At 44.6% G+C, this 19,714-nt stretch overlaps 1 protein-coding gene across 1 annotated transcript in view; it reads right to left on the minus strand.

Moving 5' to 3' along the window:
* Window positions 1-19,714, minus strand: part of LOC126474181 (sodium channel protein Nach-like) — a 114,284-nt gene that overhangs the window by 80,230 nt on the left and 14,340 nt on the right. The window contains exon 6 of the mRNA XM_050101643.1: window positions 6,729-6,873. Within this exon, the coding sequence (XP_049957600.1) occupies window positions 6,729-6,873 (145 nt within the window). The remainder of the gene's footprint in view (window positions 1-6,728; window positions 6,874-19,714) is intronic.

A 19,714-nucleotide genomic window follows, 5' to 3' on the forward strand; every position in this document is an offset into this window, starting at 1 on the left:
CCTTGGGTCACTCCCTTCCCAGTGGCAAAGCAGACACCCGCCAGTGTCTGAAGCAACCATAGGTACCTGTTTGTAGTGCTTCACAGTCCTCCTCAGTCCATGACACTGAATCAGTGAAGCCCTCCCAGCCAGAAAAACCAAAGGAGCGCCAAGAGAAACCCAAAAAAAAGAAGACCCCCAAGAACCCAAACATTTCAGTGGCACCCACACCACTGCTACCTAAAAGCTCTGCATTTGAGGATGAGGTGGAGATTCTGGCATCCCCTAAGAACCTAGATCTCACTGGACCCTCAGACACAATCGATGTTGATCAAATGGGTACTCAGTCAGTGGCAGCAGGTGACTCTGAGGAGTAAACTGCCTCCCTGAGCATTTCAGGCTGTCCTGGCCTCATGATAACGTCATCCCCCAGTGGAACTGCTGCTGTATTTTCCACCAACTGGCTGACTATGACAACAGTTACGCTTGACAACTGCTTTCTGCATTGCCCTCCAAGAAACCTGGTTTCTGGCAATGTTTACCCCTACCGATAGTGGCTATAGTGGTTATTACAAGAACCATAGTGAATATAATAGAGTGCCAGGTGGCGTTTGCCTCTGTGTCCTGAACTCAGTATATAGTGTCCCTGTGACCCTTCAAAGTCCTCTTGAAGCTGTGGCTGTCAGGATAAGGACGACACAAGAAATAACCATCTGCAATGTCTATCTTCCTCCAGATGGTGCAGTACCCCTGAACGAATTGGCTGTACTAATTCATCAACTCCCTAAACCTTTCCTACTTCTGGGAGATTTTAACGCCCATAATCCCTTGTGGTGTGGCACCATGCTTACTGGCTGAGGTAGAGATGTCGAAAATTTACTGTCTCAGCTTGACCTCTGCCTCCTAAATACTGGAGACACCACACATTTCTGTGTGGCTCATGGTACTTACTCGGCCATTGATTTATCACTTTGCAGCACAGGACTTCTCCCATCTGTCCACTGGAGAGCCCATGATGACTTGTGTGGTAGTGACAACTTCCCCATCTTCCTTCACTTCCCCGGCATCACACCCGTGGATGCCTCCCCAGGTGGGCTTTAAACAAGGCAGACTGGGAAGCTTTCAACTCTTCTATTACCATTGAATCTCTCCCACATGATAATATCAATGTGATGGTTGAGCAACGATCACTTCTGTGGCGGAAAATGCAAGCCATTGCTCTTTAAGGTGCCCCCAGTGAAACACAGTACCTTGGGGGTCACTGGAAATTGCTGAGGCCAGTAAAGAACATAGGCGGGCTGTACGGTGACAGAAGTGGCACCCTTCCCTAGAGCACCTAATAGCTTTTAAACAGTTCTGTGCCCACATTCACCAGCTTATACAAAGACGGAAACAGGAGTGCCTCGACTATTGGGTACCATACATCACCTACCCAAGTCTGGTCGAAGATCAGAAGTGTTTTTGGGTACCAGACCCAAACAGGTCTCCCTGGCATTAACATCAATGGTGTGTGATTTACCAACACAAATATGATTGCCAAACACTGTGCAGAGCACTATGCTCGAGCCTCTGCATTGGAGAACTACCCCCGAGCCTTTCGCACCCACAAATGGCGGATGAAAGGCAAGGTCCTCTCATTCACTTCACACCACAGTGAACTCTATAATGCTCCATTTACAGAGTGGGAGCTCCTCAGCACCCTTGCACATTGCCCGAACACAGCTCCTGGGCCAGATTGGCTCCACAGTCAGATGATTAAATATCTCTCGCCCAACTACAACCGACATCTCCTCATCATCTTCAACCAGATCTGGTGCGATGGTGTCTTTCGATTGCAATGGCGGGAGAGCACCATCATTCTCATGCCCAAACCTGGTAAAAACTTGCTTGATGTGGATAGCTCTCGGCCCATCAGCCTCACCAACATTCTTTGTAAGCTGCTACAATGTATGGCGAGTCGGCGGTTGTGTTGGGTCCTGGATTCACGTGGCCTACTGACTCCATGCTAGGGCGGTTTATGTCCGGGTTGCTCTGCCACTGACAATCTTGTGTCCCTTGTCTCTGGCATCTGAACAGCCTTTTCCAGAGCCAACATCTGGTTCCCATCTTTTTTGATTTACGAAAAGCTTATGAAATGACCTGGTGACATCATATCCTCGCTAAATTATGTGAGTGGGGTCTTCGAGGCCCACTCCCGATTTTTATCCAAAATTTCCTGTCGTTCCATACTTTGTGTGCCCAAGTTGGTGTCTCCCATAGTTCCCCCATATCCAGGAGAATGGGGTCCTGCAGGGCTCTGTACTCTATTTTTATTCACCATTAACGGTCTAGCAGCAAGTATAGGGACACCCATCTTACCTTCTCTGTGTGCAGACAACTTCTGCATTTTGTACTGGTGTTACTGAGTGATGCCTGCAGGGAGCCATCCACAAGGTGCAGGCATGGGCTCTAGCTACAGCTTCCAGTTTTTAGCAACGAAGTCATGTATTATACACTACTGTTGGCGTTGTGCCATTCATCCAGAATCAGAACTTTACCTTAATGACAATCCTCTCACTGTAGTGGAGACATATCGATTGTTTGCACTGGTTTTTGACACCCGATTCACTTGGCTTCCTCACTTCCATCAGCTAAAGTGGAAGTGCTGGCAGCAACTCAATGTCCACTGCCTGAGCAACACCAACTGTGGTGCAGATCACTCTATGCTGCTGCAGCTCTACAGAGCCCTTGTTCAATCCCGCCTTGACTATGGGAGCCTGGTTTATGGTTTGGCGGCAGCCTCAGCATTGTGTTTATTCGACCCAGTGCATCACTGTGGCATTCGACTAGTGACGGGAGCTTTTAAGACGAGTCTAGTGATCAGCGTCCTGGTGGAGGCTGGAATCCCTCCATTGAAGGTTAGGTGTGCACAGCGGCTCACCAGTTACATTGCACACATTCGTGCTTCTCCTAAGCATCCCAATTACTGTCTCCTTCCCCCAACCACAGCAGTTCATCTCCTGCATCAGCAGCCCAGGTCAGGCCTTACGATCACCATTCATACCCAATCCCTCCTGCGTGAACTTGAGTACTTTCCTTTACCACCACCACCCCCCTCCCCCCCCTTCTCCCGGGTCCATCCACATACACCTCCATGGTGTATACTTAGGCCGCAGCTTCGTTTTGACCTTTTGCATGGCCCTAAGGACTCAGTTACTCCCATGGCTCTCTGCTGCCAGTTCCTCTCAATTCTTGCCATGGCTCTGAAGTGGTTTACATGGACAGCTCAATGGCTGATGGTCACGTTGGCTTTGCCTATGTTCACAGAGGATATATTGAACAGGACTCCTTGCCAGGTGGCTGCAGTGTTATCACTGTAGAGCTGGTGGCCATATCTTGTGCTCTTGAGAACATCTGCTCATGCCCTCGTGAGTCATTTCTTCTCTGTAGTGACTCCTTGAGCAGCCTCCAAGGTAACAACCAGTGCTGCCCTCGCCATCCAAGAGTCCATCTCTACCAGGAAACAGTCCAGTCATTACTGGTGTTTGTCTGGACCCTAGGACACGATGGCATCCCAGGCAATGAACTTGCTGATACGGTGGAACAGGCTACATGGAAACCACTTCTGGAGATTGGCATTCCTGTACCTGACCTGCATTCAATATTATGCCACAAGATTTTATGGCTTTGGTAGACAGAATGGCATAACACTATGCACAACAAACTGCATGTCATTAATGACACTACAAATGTGTGGAAGTCTTCCATGCAGGCCTCTTGCAGGGAATCTGTTGTCCTTTACTGGCTCCACATTGGCCATATGTGGCTAACACATGGTTACCTCCTCTGTCACGAGGACTCATCTCAGTGTCGCTGTGGCTCACATATGACTGTTGTTCACATCTTGCTGGAGTGCCCAATTTTAGCCACTCTGTGGCAGACTTTTAACGTTCCCAGCACCCTACCTTCAATGTTGGGTGACAGTGCCTCAACAGCAGTTTTAGTTTTACGTTTTATTCATGAGGGGTGAGGGGGGGGGGGTTTATTGTACCAACTAAAGATGGGTGTTTGGCCTTTTCTCCAAGGCCTCCACACTCCCTCCATTTTAACTCTCTGTCTCCCTTTCTTCGCATTTGTTTATCTTGGTGTTCATTTTTTCCCTTCCTGTGTTCATCTCACCTCATCTTTTTGGGCTGGACATTTTAATCTGTTGCAGAGTGGCTGTCCCATATTCTTTTATTCATGTGATCTGCCAGCCCAGACCATCTGCTCTATGGTTTTAATACCTTCCTCTAGTTTTCCATGTTGTGTCTGTTTTCCCTGTTTTTTGATTGTTCCTTCCATTTTCTCTTTCGGCATGGTCCCCCATTCCTTTTTGCCCTTCTGCTGTCCCAAACATACTTTTGGTGCTGTTTTATCTTGAGCCTTGTTTGTGGCAGGAAAAAGGGACTGATGACCTTGTAGTTTGATCCCTTTATACCACAAACCAACCAATCAACCAACAAATCACAGTTTGACTCCTCCACGAGAAATCTCTGCTATAGTGATCCCATCCCAGAAGCCTAACATAACCTGTAATCACTGTTCATATCCTTAGGCTTATCCCAGAACCTCTCCCCTGGACCCATCTACCTCATCATCCCAACACCCTCCCATACACCCCTTCTACATGCTTCCCAAAATGCATAAACCCAACAATTCCAGACGACCCATTGCAGCTGGTTTCTGTGCTCCCACTGAAAGAATTTCCACTCTTGTTAGCCAACACCTCCAAGCAATTTCCTGTAGCCTAGCCCCCCACACCAAAGTTGCAAACCATTTCCTTCACTGACTGTGGACCAGCCCCATCCCATTACCACCTGCACGCCTACTCATCACTGTTGATGCCACTTCTTTATACACCAACATCCCTCTTGCCCACAGCCTTGCTGTTTTCAAACACCTAACATCAGCTGACTCAAAACTCACTACCACTTTCCTTACACACCTTACCAGTTATATGATTACACACAACTATTCCTTTGAGTGAAAACATATGTAAACAAATACTTGTCACAACCATGGGCACCCAATTATATACTTACACACAACTACTTCTCCTTTGAGGAGGAGTATATAGAAACAAATCCTTGTCACAACCATGGGCACCCACATGGCATTCTCCTATGCTAACCTGTTTATGGGCCATCTATAGGGAACCTAGCTAGGGTCCCAAGACCACAAACCCCTCATCTTGTTCAAATTCATTGATGATATCTTCATGATCTGGACCTATGTCCAAGATACTCAATCCTCATTTCTCCACAATCTCAACAAGTTCTTCTCCATCATTTTCAGGCTGTCCACCTCAACCCAATATGCCACCTCCCTGGACATCAACCTCCACTCCTCTGATGGCTTCATTTATACCTCCGTCCATATCAAGCCCACTAGCGACCAACAATACCTGCATTTTGGCCACTGTCATTCCTTATAATGTTACGTATCCCTTACTATCAAAATGTTGGTAGATATACGGAAAGTAAATATCCTATGTTGAACTAACTATTCTAGTGTTGTCAACATTTATATAATTTCATAAGGGCAGAAACATTGTATTAGCAGATAAATTTTCCTTATCTTGCTATGGCTGTCTCATTGTCTAGGGTGTCAGTTCCTTTTTAACCTTTCCAATTAATATGTCCAAGGTTTTTTTGTTTCGATAAAAGTTTCTGGAACATTGTTGCTTTTTACATCTTTGGTATTTATTCATAAATTCTTGACACTTTCTACAATGCCATTTGTCAAGTAAACACATTGTGCAACATTTCAACACAACACAAAGCACTTCATAGTTAGAGTACCAATCTCAACAATAACTAAAACTAACATGGTGCATCTGGTGCCTAAAATTGCTATAAGTACTACAAACCGACCTTCCGGATCCTTCCAGAACAGGAAGTAATTAAAATGACTTTTATTATGACTGTCTTAATTGAAATTACTTTTCAGGTGTAATTTACATAATGTTTTCTGGAAATAATTATTTACATAAATATTTACACTTCTAATAATTAATAATGAAAGCTGCAGATTTTGACAATATAAAAACTATCAGTTTCCTGTCTTCATATAATTATTGACTGAATTATTGGTAATAAAATTAGTAATATTGAAAATGAAAATAGAAACTTTTGTTAGTTTCACTGTAAAATGGTTTTCAACTCATTTAAGCTAACAACTGTGATAACTAATTTTCATGGTTCAAGATCGATGTTGCTAAATGTATTTATATAAAAAATAAAATTATATTACCAGAAAAATTGTGTTTTGGTGGTCAAATATATGCAAAATTATCTTTAGATATGGATTAAGTATAAAAATTAACTCAAGTCAGGGAGAAATTTATAAGGAATTGATCATTTCAATTGAGGTACAAAAATTCAGAGGAGGTAAGATTCATTACACCCTTCTGCACCAAAAAATATTTCTGTTAAGCCTGGTCACCTGAAGGTGGTATATCCACAGAGATGAGAAGTTCCTTGCCCAGTATGCTGAAGGTCTCACAAAGGACTTCACAGATAGGCACCCCCCATATGAAGCCCACAAACAGACAGTGGTACTTATGGTACTACTTGTTATCAGCATGTGGTGTATAAAAAAACACAAAAAAGATACAGTGATGGGGGCTGATCATTACTATATTGAGACTTAACATTTTCTTCTGCCCCGTCAATTGCTGCAACATTAATAACACAGTTTTGTAGCGCACAAAATATTTGTACCGTTACCTTCACTCCTTTTGAAGCAAGAACTGTTGAATGGTATTCATGTGGCTGGTTGTCCAGAAGAAGAGATAGTCCCATTTGAAAGCCACAAGTACTTGTCCTTTGGACTTCATCTATGTTTCCAGTTACAGGTACACTTTGTTGTTGGCTGCAAGATTGAACACTCTCTAACATCTACAGTAGTTATATAATAAATTTTCTGTGAAAATTTATCAGGATTATTAATTCACACACAAAATATATCATCTGCTTCTCTTAAGGGACATCACATACTTTTTCTTTGCTATTTCTCAAAATAATTTCAGTTTTGTTCTTGTAGTGTTTAAGTGAAGTCAGCTCAAATAAAGATTGCTCATCAGGAACAACATTTAATGTCCAATGTGAACAGAAAATATCTTGATTTCATTATGGAAAAAGTGTGTTCTTAACTGTAATTTTATGTGTCTGATTGACAGAGTAACCAAAAATCAGTCTGATATAACATTCTCTTACCAATATTATTGATTGTGACAACAAAACTCAAAAATAATCTATGTTTCAAGGAGTGACCAAGCATGTTTGCTGTGGCATCCCACACTGACTTCACATCCATAACACACACTAGTGTGACAAAAACGTGAAAGCAGCACTGATTGATTGATCTTTATTTTGTCCCATTTGATTAAATTATGTACAGAGTGTGTACTTACAATACAGGACAATTCAAGTTAATCTAAAGTCTTGAAATATTTAGCCTGCATATTAGAATATAAAGAATAAATTGATAAATGTAATAGTAATATTACATTTTTCTCTTGATTTATATTTATGTCTTAAAGTTTTTTACATGTTCTTTAACTCTGATGAAAACAAAACAGACGTACAAAAATGTACAACATACAAAATAAATTCAGGTGATTACATTACACACTTACAGGCAATAAAAACATTCCTCATTATTTACACATAAACCTCACTACGTCATAAAATTTGCTTTCCATTAAATGGTTCTTAAGAAGTTCCTGGAATGGCATTTCACTCTTACTGTCTTGTAGACTTTTAGAAACATACTTTACTAGTCACATGCCTGAATATTGAGGACCTTTTTCAACAGCTCTCGGTCTGTGTGGCATACTTCTCAAATGGCCTTTATGTCTTGTGTCATTTGATTGAACATCTGCATTTTTTCTGGTAAATTATTGCATTTGACTAATGAAATTCTTGTTATGTATTTGTACATGGATGGAAATATCAATATTTTTAGATTATGGAAGGCACTTTTGCATGAGTCTGTTTCTATTCAGGGTGGTCCTAATGGCCTCTTCTTTAAGTACAAAAATTCTTTTTGTTTTATTGCTGCTGGAGTTTCCCCAAACAGTAAGTCCATACTGTAAGCATACTTCAAAAAGACCATGGTACACTGTGCACAGAAGATGTCTGTTACAAAATGTGAAGCTGTTTCATAATAAATATTTTACCATACCTAAGTTATAGAAGACATTGTATGAGGGTCATTCAAATAATTAAAGAGGCAATTTGGTCTGGGAAAAAAACTTTTAGTAGGGCAAGTTTGGCACTTTTATGGCTTTAAGTTGGCATGACTGAGATGAGCCCTGATCAGCTGATACAAACACTGTTCTGGCCAACGAGTTGCAGTTTAACTCCCTCACTTGAAAGTCGAATTGATGAGATTATTCATGCTGACTGCCATGTGACTATGGATATGATAGTTTTTAAGGTTCAAGTTAGAACTGTCACTGTTCGTAACCATAAAACATGTGCAAGATGGGTCCCAAAGGAGTTGATGCGGCTACACAAGGAGACAAGGTTGAGAGTACTAAAGAAATGTTATGAAAGGGAAGGCGAATGCTTCCTCAACAAAATTTTAACTTTTGATGAAACTTGGGTTTACTATTATGAGCCAGAATCAAAAAGACAAAGTATGGAGTGGAAGCACACAAACTCACCTGTCAAGAAAAAATTCAAAACCCAAGCATCAGCACCCCCCATGAACCATGGACCTTGCCGTTGGTTGGGAGGCTTGCGTGCCTCAGTGATACAGATGGCCGTACCAAAGGTGCAACCACAACGGAGGGGTATCTGTTGAGAGGCCAGACAAACATGTGGCTCCTGAAGAGGGGCAGCAGCCTTTTCAGTAGTTGCAGGGGCAACAGTCTGGATGATTGACTGATCTGGCCTTGTAACACTAACCAAAACGGCCTTGCTGTGCTGGTACTATGAACGGCTGAAAGCAAGGGGAAACTACGGCCGTAATTTTTCCCGAGGGCATGCAGCTTTACTGTATGGTTAAATGATGATGGCGTCCTCTTGGGTAAAATATTCCGGAGGTAAAATAGTCCGCCATTCGGATCTCTGGGCGGGGACTACTCAAGAGGATGTCGTTATCAGGACAAAGAAAACTGGCGTTCTACGGATTGGAGCGTGGAAAGTCAGATCCCTTAATCGGGCAGGTAGGTTAGAAAATTTAAAAAGGGAAATGGATAGGTTGAAGTTAGATATAGTGGGAATTAGCAAAGTTCGGTGGCAGGAGGAACAACTCTTTTGGTCAGGTGAATACAGGGTTATAAATACAAAATCAAATAGGGATAATGCAGGAGTAGGTTTAATAATGAATAAAAGAATAGGAGTGCAGGTAAGCTTCTACAAACAGCATAGTGAACGCATTATTGTGGAACGCATTATTGTGGCCAAGATAGATATGAAGCCCATGCCTACTACAGTAGTACAAGTTTATATGCCAACTAGCTCTGCAGATGACAAAGAAATTGAAGAAATGTATGATGAAATGAGAGAAATTATTCAGATAGTGAAGGGTGACGAAAATTTAATAGTCATGGGTGACTGGATATTCAGTAGTAGGAAAAGGGAGAGAATGAAACGTAGTAGGTGAATATGGATTGGGGCTAAGAAATGAAAGAGGAAGCCGTCTGGTAGAATTTTGCACAGAGCACAACTTAATCATAGCTAACACTTGGTTCAAGAATCATAAAAGAATGCTATATACATGGAAGAAGCCTGGAGATACTGACAGGTTTCAGATAGATTATCTAATGGTAAGACAGAGATTTAGGAACCAGGTTTTAAATTGTAAGACATTTCCAGGGGCAGATGTGGACTCTGACCACAATCTGTTGGTTATGACCTGTAGATTAAAACTGAAGAAACTGCAAAAAGGTGGGAATTTAAGGAGATGGGACCTGGATAAACTGAAAGTACCAGAGGTTGTACAGAGTTTCAGGGAGAGCATAAGGGAACAATTGACAGGAATGGGGGAAAGAAATACAGTAGAAGAAGAATTGGTAGCTTTGAGGGATGAAGTAGTGAAGGCAGCAGAGGATCAAGTAGGTAAAAAGACGAGGGCTAGTAGAAATCCTTGGGTAACAGAAGATATATTGAATTTAATTGATGAAAGGAGAAAATATAAAAATCCAGTAAATGAAGCAGGCAAAAAGGAATACAAACGTCTCAAAAATGAGATCGACAGGAAGAGCAAAATGGCTAAGCAGGGATGGCTAGAGGACAAATGTAAGGATGTAGAGCCTTATCTCACTAGGGTTAAGATAGATACTGCCTACAGGAAAATTAAAGAGACCTTTGGAGATACGAGAACCACTTGCGTGAACATCAAGAGCTCAGATGGAAACCCAGTTCTAAGCAAAGAAGGGAAAGCAGAAAGGTGGAAGGAGTATATAGAGGGTCTATACAAGGGTGATATACTTGAGGACAATATTATGGAAATGGAAGAGGATGTAGATGAAGATGAAATGGGAGATACGATACTGCGTGAAGATTCTGATAGAGCACTGAAAGACCTGAGTCGAAACAAGGCCCCCGAAGTAGAAAACATTCCATTGGAACTACTGATTGCCTTGGGATAGCCAGTCCTGACAAAACTCTACCATCTGGTGAGCAAGATGTATGAAACAGGCGAAATACCCTCAGACTTCAAGAAGAATATAATAATTCTAATCCCAAAGAAAGCAGGTGTTGACAGATGTGAAAATTACCAAACTATCAGTTTAATAAGTCACAGCTGCAAAATACTAAGGCGAATTCTTTACAGAAGAATGGAAAAACTAGTAGAAGCCGACCTTGGGGAAGATCAGTTTGGATTCCGTAGAAATATTGGAACATGTGAGGCAATACTGACCCTACAACTCATCTTAGAAGCTAGATTAAGGAAGGGCAAACCTACGTTTCTAGCATTTGTAGACTTAGAGAAAGCTTTTAACAATGTTGACTGGAATACTCTCTTTCAAATTCTGAAGGTGGCAGGGGTAAAATACAGGGAGCAAAAGGCTATTTACAATTTGTACAGAAACCAGATGGCAGTTATAAGAGTCGAGGGGCATGAAATGGAAGCAGTGGCTGGGAAGGGAGTGAGACAGTGCTGTAGCCTATCCCCGATGTTATTCAACCTGTATATTGAGCAAGCAGTGAAGGAAACAAAAGAAAAATTCGGAGTAGGTATTAAAATCCATGGAGAACAAATAAAAACTTTGAGGTTCGCCGATGACATTGTAATTGTATCAGAGATAGCAAAGGACTTGGAAGAGCAGTTGAACAGAATGGATATTGTTTTGAAAGGAGGATATAAGATGAACATCAAAAAAAGCAAAAGGAGGATAATGGAATATAGTCGAATTAAGTTGGGTGATGCTGAGGGAATTAGATTAGGAAATGAGACGCTTAAAGTAGTAAAGGAGTTTTGCTATTTGGGGAACAAAATAACTGATGATGGTCGAAGTAGAGAGGATATAAAATGTAGACTTGCAATGGCAAGGAAAGTGTTTCTGAAGAAGAGAAATTTGTTAACATCAAGTATAGATTTAAGTGTGAGGAAGTCATTTCTGAAAGTACTTGTATGGAGTGTAGCCATGTATGGAAGTGAAACATGGACGATAAATAGTTTAGACAAGAAGAGAATAGAAGCTTTTGAAATGTGGTGCTACAGAAGAATGCTGAAGATTAGATGGGTAGATCACATAACTAATGAGGAAGTATTGAATAGGATTGGGGAGAAGAGAAGTTTGTGGCACAACTTGACTAGAAGAAGGGATCGGTTGGTAGGACATGTTCTAAGGCATCAAGGGATCACCAATTTAGTATCAGAGGGCAGCGTGGAGGGTAAAAATTGTAGAGGGAGACCAAGAGATGAATACACTAAGCAGATTCAGAAGGATGTAGGTTGTGGTAGGTACTGGGAGATGAAGAAGCTTGTACAGGATAGAGTAGCATGGAGAGCTGCATCAAACCAGTCTCAGGACTGAAGACCACAACAACAACAACAACAACAAGCATCAGCAGGGAAAGTCATGTTGACGGTGATTTAGGATGCTGAAGGTCCAGTTTTTTGTGATTATCTCAAAGAGCAGCATACAATGAACAGCCAATACTACTTAGACTTGCTTTTAAACTAAGTGAAGCCAGCTATGAGGGAGAGAGATCATGGATCTCAGAGGAGAGGTGTGATTCTCCAGCAAGACAATGCACATCCTCATATTGCTCAACTAACCCATGAAACCATTGACAGAATGGGCTGGGAAGTACTGCCTCATCCCCCTTGCAGTCCTGATTTAGCACCTAGTGCCTTCCATTTGTTTGGTGCACTGAATGAGGCAGTAAGTGGGAAGAGGTTCCAGGACAATGAGGATGTGAAAAAGTTTGTGGGAAATTGGTTCAAACTTCAAGATAAAACGTTCTTTGCAGCCAGAATAAAAAAGCTTGTAGCACATTGGAACAAGTGCACAAATTTTCAAGGGGATTATGTTGAAATGTAGAAAAAGTATTGTTTTGTAAAAATAAACACTTTTTTCTCCAGACCAATTTGTCTCTTTAATTACTGAATGACCCTCTATATATATATATAATCATCCTTTTCTATATTTGTGAACACCATGAACATTGTCTTTTTTATATATTTATAAAGTCATTCTGTATCGGCCACAGCACGGTGTTATTTGTTGAAATAAGTGCACTTCTTTCCAGTGGCTTCCCCCCCCCCCCCCCTCCGCTCCCCCTCCCCTTGTTTTCTAATGTCATGTCATCCTTCTCATTGACTTCAATATTACTTATAAAGAGGTTGAAGGAGAGTCAAAAATGAACGGATTCTTAAGATATGCCACACTTAATGCATCCAGACTTTGTAATCTCATGCTGCTTTCTGTTGCCAGGCTATGATTTTATCCAATGTTCTGAATATCCACATAAGTTTTTCAATTAGTGCTGAATGGGTGATTGTGTCAAAAGATTTAGACAAATCCAAAACTGTAGCAGATACTGAGTTTTGCTAGTCTAACGTTTTTGCTAGAGATTCTGTTAGGCTTGTGATAGACATTTCTGTATATTTCCCTTTTTGGAAGCTGTGTTGTGCTGAAATCAGAATACTATATTTCTCTAGAAATTTTATCAATGTACCGTGTGTAAGCATCTCAAGTATTTTTGAGAAACCAGATGTTAAAAGACACTAGTCTGCAATTATTTGGGTTTCTTGTGTGTTGACACTATTTTGCCTATTTTTAATTTTTCTGGACATTCTCCTTCTGTCAAGAGCAGTTTTCTATACTTAAAAGTGATACAGTTGTGCCGCCGATGAGGTCGACACCAGCATCGATATACGCTTGTCTCTAGACTCTGAGCATCGTCTTTGGACGCTAAGCTAAGATTATCTTTGCTCTCTTCCACCATGTCCAGTTCTTTGTAAGCCTTTGATGTGTTTAGGTGAATAAACGAACTACTGCAAAATCGGAGTGTTGTTTGATGTAACTGACCAGAACTTCCTCCTCACTCGTGACCTCGAGTTGTAATGTCTTCCGTTTTCGCCGTTTTACTGTGTCCACGACCTCCGTGCCAGTTAATTTTGCGTGTATTACAGCAACACAGCATTCGAACAATAACTTCGGCCAAACTCCTAATGCCGGATTTTGTGATCGACATGCATCGTGTTGCAGGAGATGTACACCCGCCAGGACTGCAACATGATGCCTCTCACTTGCCGATTTCAATGGACGTTTACGAGCCTGCAACACTAAATGAAGTTAGGAGTGTGCATGACTCAGGCTATCAAATGCCTTTGTTCCCACCACATGTGCCCTCCCTCATCGACTGTGTAGTTACCTCTTACGGATCTCCGTGCAGTGCGGGACCAATGCCGATTTCTGCAGATGCTTCGTTGGACAACCTACCACCGCCAGGACAATGCTGCAATCCATGCAGTACCACACGGATACCTGCCATGTGGCCGGAACTGCTTCGTTCACAGGTCAACCGACTCAGCATCCGACCATGCCTGCACCTGCCTCGGTTCAACATTAGCACTTGCCTTCCTACTTCGATACCTCGGCCTGCAACAGGAACAATAACTTGTTATCTGTGCCTGACCTCCACCTCCGTCAGTGTTTTGTGCCATGACATTCACCTTATCTGCACACTGTTTTGAGTGGAGTGACTATGAACAGTGAACTTTCACACATTCCATCCCACGTTCGACATCATTTCTCACACTGTGCTTCTGGACAGCCCGCACCTCCACAGCCTTCCTGCAACACAGGTGGCCCCAGCTCTGATCATACGTCGAGCTTTCTGCGGACTAACACGCGTTCGCAAACTTTGAACTTTTTCTCACCTGTCGCCCACGCGCCGGCTCCAGTCGAGCTTCCGCTACTGTTCTCGGCACATCTCAGTACCTCATTCGCGTCAGCCTTCCGCGACATGTTAATTCAAACACAGCCACAACATGTTGAGCTTCTGCAACCGCAATCGACACATTATGGTGTCTCACCCGTGTCGGCCTTCCGCGTTGCGACGGATCGCACTCAACCACAACGTGTCACCTTCACACTGCCTCCCGAACAGTCGTCGCTGCCACATTCCTTGGAGGCACACTCTCCTGGAATACTACAACAACAGCAGCTTGTCTCAGGAAGTGCCCCAACGATCTCAACTCAACCTGTTCTTCCGAACATTCTACAACGCTTACCTACACTGCCGCCGTTTAATCTCGACAGAGCTACAACTTCGTTCAAAATTGCGGACAAAGTGTTCGACCATTACAAACTTGATGAGTCAACCAAATTTCTGTGCCTCATCACCCACCTGCACAACCAGGATGACTTGATTGCTGACCTGGTCGATGCCTCGGACTCATCTACCCGGTACACTCTAGCCAGAGAGACAGTTCTACATTGGCTTGCACGCTCCACTGAGGCAGCAATACGGCAAGTGCTATACGTCGAGCAACTAGGCAATGACAAACCTTCCCAGCTCTGGAGACGGCTACGTGCCCCGGTCAGCGCCGATCTATTCCCTGACACAGCTCTCCTCGCCATCTGGTCAGATAAACTATCTCCTCACATCCGATTTGCTCTGGCTCAAAGGCCTCCTGAACCTGTTGAGCAAAGAATGACAATTGCTGACAAGCTACACAATGCATCACTGCTCCACTTCGCCAGCCACTGCCTGCCTGACACGTCTCAGGTTCAGGCTCATCGCCCTGCGGCCAGACGTGGTCGGGGCCGCACTGTGCCATCCGTTCCACTCACTCCGGGAAGCAGTAAACAAGCAACTGAGACATCACCGGCTCTTCCCGCGGTCACGCCCCCTCCTGCAACTGAACCTTCTGCAGTCACCGTACCTCAGTCACTGCAACTGGCAATGAACTTTCCGCAGGAAATGCAACCACACTACCTGTACTGTTACTTTCACACACATTTTGGTGAGGCGGCACGGAACTGCAGACCACACTGCTACTTTGGGTGCCGCCTCCTGCGCACAACATGACAGGCACCCCCCAAGTGCTCCATTCTGTCTGGGAACGACCAGATAATTGTGGACAACTTTAAATTAAAGATATTTCGTCAGGATACCTTTTCCTAGAGGACACAGTCACCAACGTTTCACTGCTGCCCAAGTCCTTAGCGTCGTCAAACATCCGCCCTCATCATACTTCACTGCAAGCCGTGAATTCAACTAAACTACAATGCTTGGGTTCAACTTCACATGTTGTCTCACTCTCACATTCCATGGACCCCTGCTATGACTCACTCTTTCACTGCCCTCAAAAATCTTCTTGCCGAGGCCTGCACCATCGCACATCCTTATCCCAATGCACAGCTTTCCATCACCACAGACGTGAGCGATACTGCCATCGGCGCTGTCCTTAGCCAGACAATCAACGGCCAGACTTTGCCTCTGCAGTTCTTCTCGTGCAAGCTCACCAATGCACAACGGAAATATTCCACGTTTGACAGGGAGTTGCTCGCGGTCTATGAAGCAATCAAGCATTTTAAGACTGACATTGAAGGATGCCCTTTCTATGTTTTAATAGACCACAAACCCCTGGCTGCAGCCATTACAAACCCGCCAGCTGACCCGCCTCCTCGCCGCTTCATATACATGGAATTCATATCTCAGTTCACCACCAATGTCAGACACATAAAGGGCACTGACAATATAGTTGCTGATTTCCTTTCATGAGTCAACGCCGTTCATTTGCTGTTAGACCTCTCTGAACTGCCTAACCTCCAACCCACCGACGAGGACACAAAAAACCTAATTTCAGACTCTACCTCTTCACTACACTTCATCCGTACCACCTTCCCTGGCATTTCTGGTGAGATCTGGTGTGATGATGGTACGGGCACGTTACGCCCCCTCATCCCAACCACGCTCCGTCGAGCTGTCTTCAACACACTGCATAATTTAGCCCACCCCGGTGTTTGTGCGTCCACGTGCCTCATTGCAGAGCGCTTTGTGTGGAGAAATGTCAACAAGGACTGCCGGCAATGGGCACACTCCTGCCTCGCGTGCCAATGCTCCAAAGTACACAAGGACACTTAACCCCCCTTCACCCCTCCTGGGCGTTTCCAGCATATTGTCGGCCCTCCCCCCCCCCCCCCCCCCCCTTCTAACGACTTTCGTTATGTTCTCTTGTATACCAACTGAACAACTCGCTGGGTCGAGGTTGTCCCCCTCCCCAATATTACGACAAAAACTGTTGCTCGAGCTTTCGGCGAGTTGTGGGTATCGCATTTCAGATGTCCAGCTATCATCACGACTGACCAGGGCAGACAATTTGAGTCAGCCCTGTTCAACGAGATTTGTAACATCTGCGGCATCCGGCGCATCCATACCACAGCATCTCACCCGCTAGTTGACCACTGGCACCGCACTTTCAAGGTGGCTCTTCGATGGCACGACTCTCTATGGATGGAGGCCCTTCCCCTTGCACTACTCAGCATTCGTGCGATCTATAAGGAAGACCTCAAAGGCACAATCGCCAAATTCGTATATGGCCAGAACATTGTTCTCCCTGGCGAATGTGTGATCCCTTCCGCTTCTCTCTCTCAGTCTGACTTACCTTCCTTCGTGGACCGCGTCAGATGCCACTTCATCAACCTCCATATCCCTCTGCCTGCCAGCCACTCCCACCCTAAGGTTCACGTCCCAAAATCTCTGGACAATTGTGAATACGTCATCCTCTGAGATGACACTGTCTGTGCTCCCCTCCAACCTCCATATACCAGCCCGTACCGAGTTCTCCAGCACTCAGCCAACACCTATGACATCCAGATAAAAGATTCAGCTGTTACAGTCTCTCTCAACAGACGAAAGCCTGCTCATGTTGAGCCCGCTTCCACCCCCCTTCACTGTAACGGCTCACGACGCTCTGACCACTCCCTCCACATCGGGCTCACACACTCGGTTGAGTGAATTCCAGCTCCAATCGTCTGGCTCTTCTCCGAACTTGCCCTCTACTCCGGTCTCAAGAACTCCATCGAGTGATCACATGCTCTCCATGTCGAGCTTACCTACGATCACGCCCTTGTCGATGGGCCATTCGCCGGTCCCTGTGACCTCTCCCCCGTCGCCTGCCTCGCCCTGCTGAGCTTTCCCATGCCCCCCCCTCCCCATCTTGAACGTGCCCTCGCTTGAGGTGTTTTTGCCCGTCCCCCCCGGACATAATCCACAACATCTCTATAATACTATGCGATGATACACTGTTCATTGTGTGTTTCCCTTCATCCGGTGCTCATGACACAACCTCCGCCATTCCCTGCCACCTGGTGAAATGTGTTCCCCTCTCACCCAACATCAACCTGGGCATACTTCGTGTGTTCGCCACGCCCACCGGAGACATCATCGTTGTCGCTCCATTCCACCCGCAAACTGCCGGCCTCCCTGTTGCCACACGACCAGCACACCAAGTACAATGCCTGGCGCGCTTCAATGACTTCCAGGTTCGGTGGCTGAACCTTCCTTCACGCCATCTACCCACGCAGCTCCCCGATGATGCTGTCGAGCTGACCATGGTCCGGCTCCCGCGGAACACCCCTACCGACACTTTGTCCCCTCCCCCCCCCCCCCAGGCCTCTCAAGAGTACTCCGTACTGCAGGGAGGGGGGGGGGGGGGAGGAGGGGGGGCTATGTGGCGCCGATGAGGTCAACACCAGCATCGATATACGTTTGTCTCTAGACTCCGAGCATCATCTTTGGATGCTAAGCTAAAATTATCTTTGCTCTCTTCCGTCATGTCCAGTTCTTTGTAAACCTTTGATGTGTTTAGGTGAATAAACGAACTACTGCAAAATGGGAGTGTTGTTTGGTGTAACCGACCCAAACTTCCTCCTCACAGTTATTTCTTCACTCACATACTTTATTAGACAGTTCCTGTCCCTTTACCACGTGATGCCCTGCTCATTGCTATTGATGACACTTCCCTTTACACTAACATTCCTAAAGCCCATGGCCTTACCGGTTGAACACTGCCTTTCCCAATGCCTGTTGGATTCCAAACCAACAACCTCCTTCCTAGTCACCATGATCAAGTACAGCCTATCCCACAATTACTTCCCCTTTGAAGGCATTATCTTCAAACAAATTCGTGCTACAGCTGTGGGCACCCACATGGCATCAACCTAGGGCACCCACATGGCACCAACCTATTCGTGGGCCATCTAGAGAAATCCTTCCTAAGCACCCATAGTTCTAAACGAGTTCAGATTCATTGATGACATATTTGCGATCTGGATCAAAGGGGAGGATATTTTATCCACATTCCTCCAGTACCTCAACAGCTTCTCTCCCATTTGCTTCATCTGTCCTACTCAACCCAACAAGTCACCTTCTTAGATGTTGACCTCAAAGTTGGCTACATCAGTAACTCTGTCCATATCAAACCTACTAACCAAAGGCAATGCCTCCACTGTGACAGCTGTCACCCATTCCATACCAAGAAGTTCCTTCCATACAACCTAGCCACCTGTGGTTGTTGCATCTGCAGTGACAAATGGTCCCTCTCAAAATATACTGAAGGTCTCACTGAGGCCTTCACAGACTGTGAGTATCATCCCAACCTTGTACTCAAACAAATCTCCTGGGCCTTGTCTTTCCTATCTCCCACCACATCACAAAGTCTCACTGACTGGCCACAGAGGAGCATTAACATCATAACTCAGTGCTATCCAGGACTGGAGCAACTGAATTACATTCTCCGACAATGTTTTCACTACATCTCATTGTGCCATGAAATGAGAAGTGTCCTGCCCACTATACTCCCCCCCCCCCCCCCTCCTCCCACTGTGGTACTCCATTGTCCACCAAACCTACACAATATACTCGCCCATCCCTGAACCACCCATGCCCAACCCCTTACTTCATGGCTCATATTCCTGTAATAGACCTAGATGTAAAACCTGTCCCATACATCCTCCCACCACTACCTACTCCATTCTGGTCACAAACATCAGCTATCACGTCAAAGGCAGGGCTACCTGTGAAACTAGTCATGTGATCTATGAGCTAAGCTGCAACCTCTGTGGTACACTCTATCAGGGCATGACAATGAACAAGCTGTCTGTCCACATGAATGGCCACTGACAAACTATGGCCAAGAAACAAGTGGACCATCCTGTTGCTGAGCACGCTGCATAACACAACATCCTTCATTTCAATGACTTCTCCACAGCTTTTGTCATATGGAACTTTCCCTG

The sequence above is a fragment of the Schistocerca serialis genome, chromosome 4 (assembly GCF_023864345.2).
Source record: "Schistocerca serialis cubense isolate TAMUIC-IGC-003099 chromosome 4, iqSchSeri2.2, whole genome shotgun sequence".
NCBI classification, from domain to species: Eukaryota; Metazoa; Arthropoda; class Insecta; order Orthoptera; family Acrididae; genus Schistocerca; species Schistocerca serialis.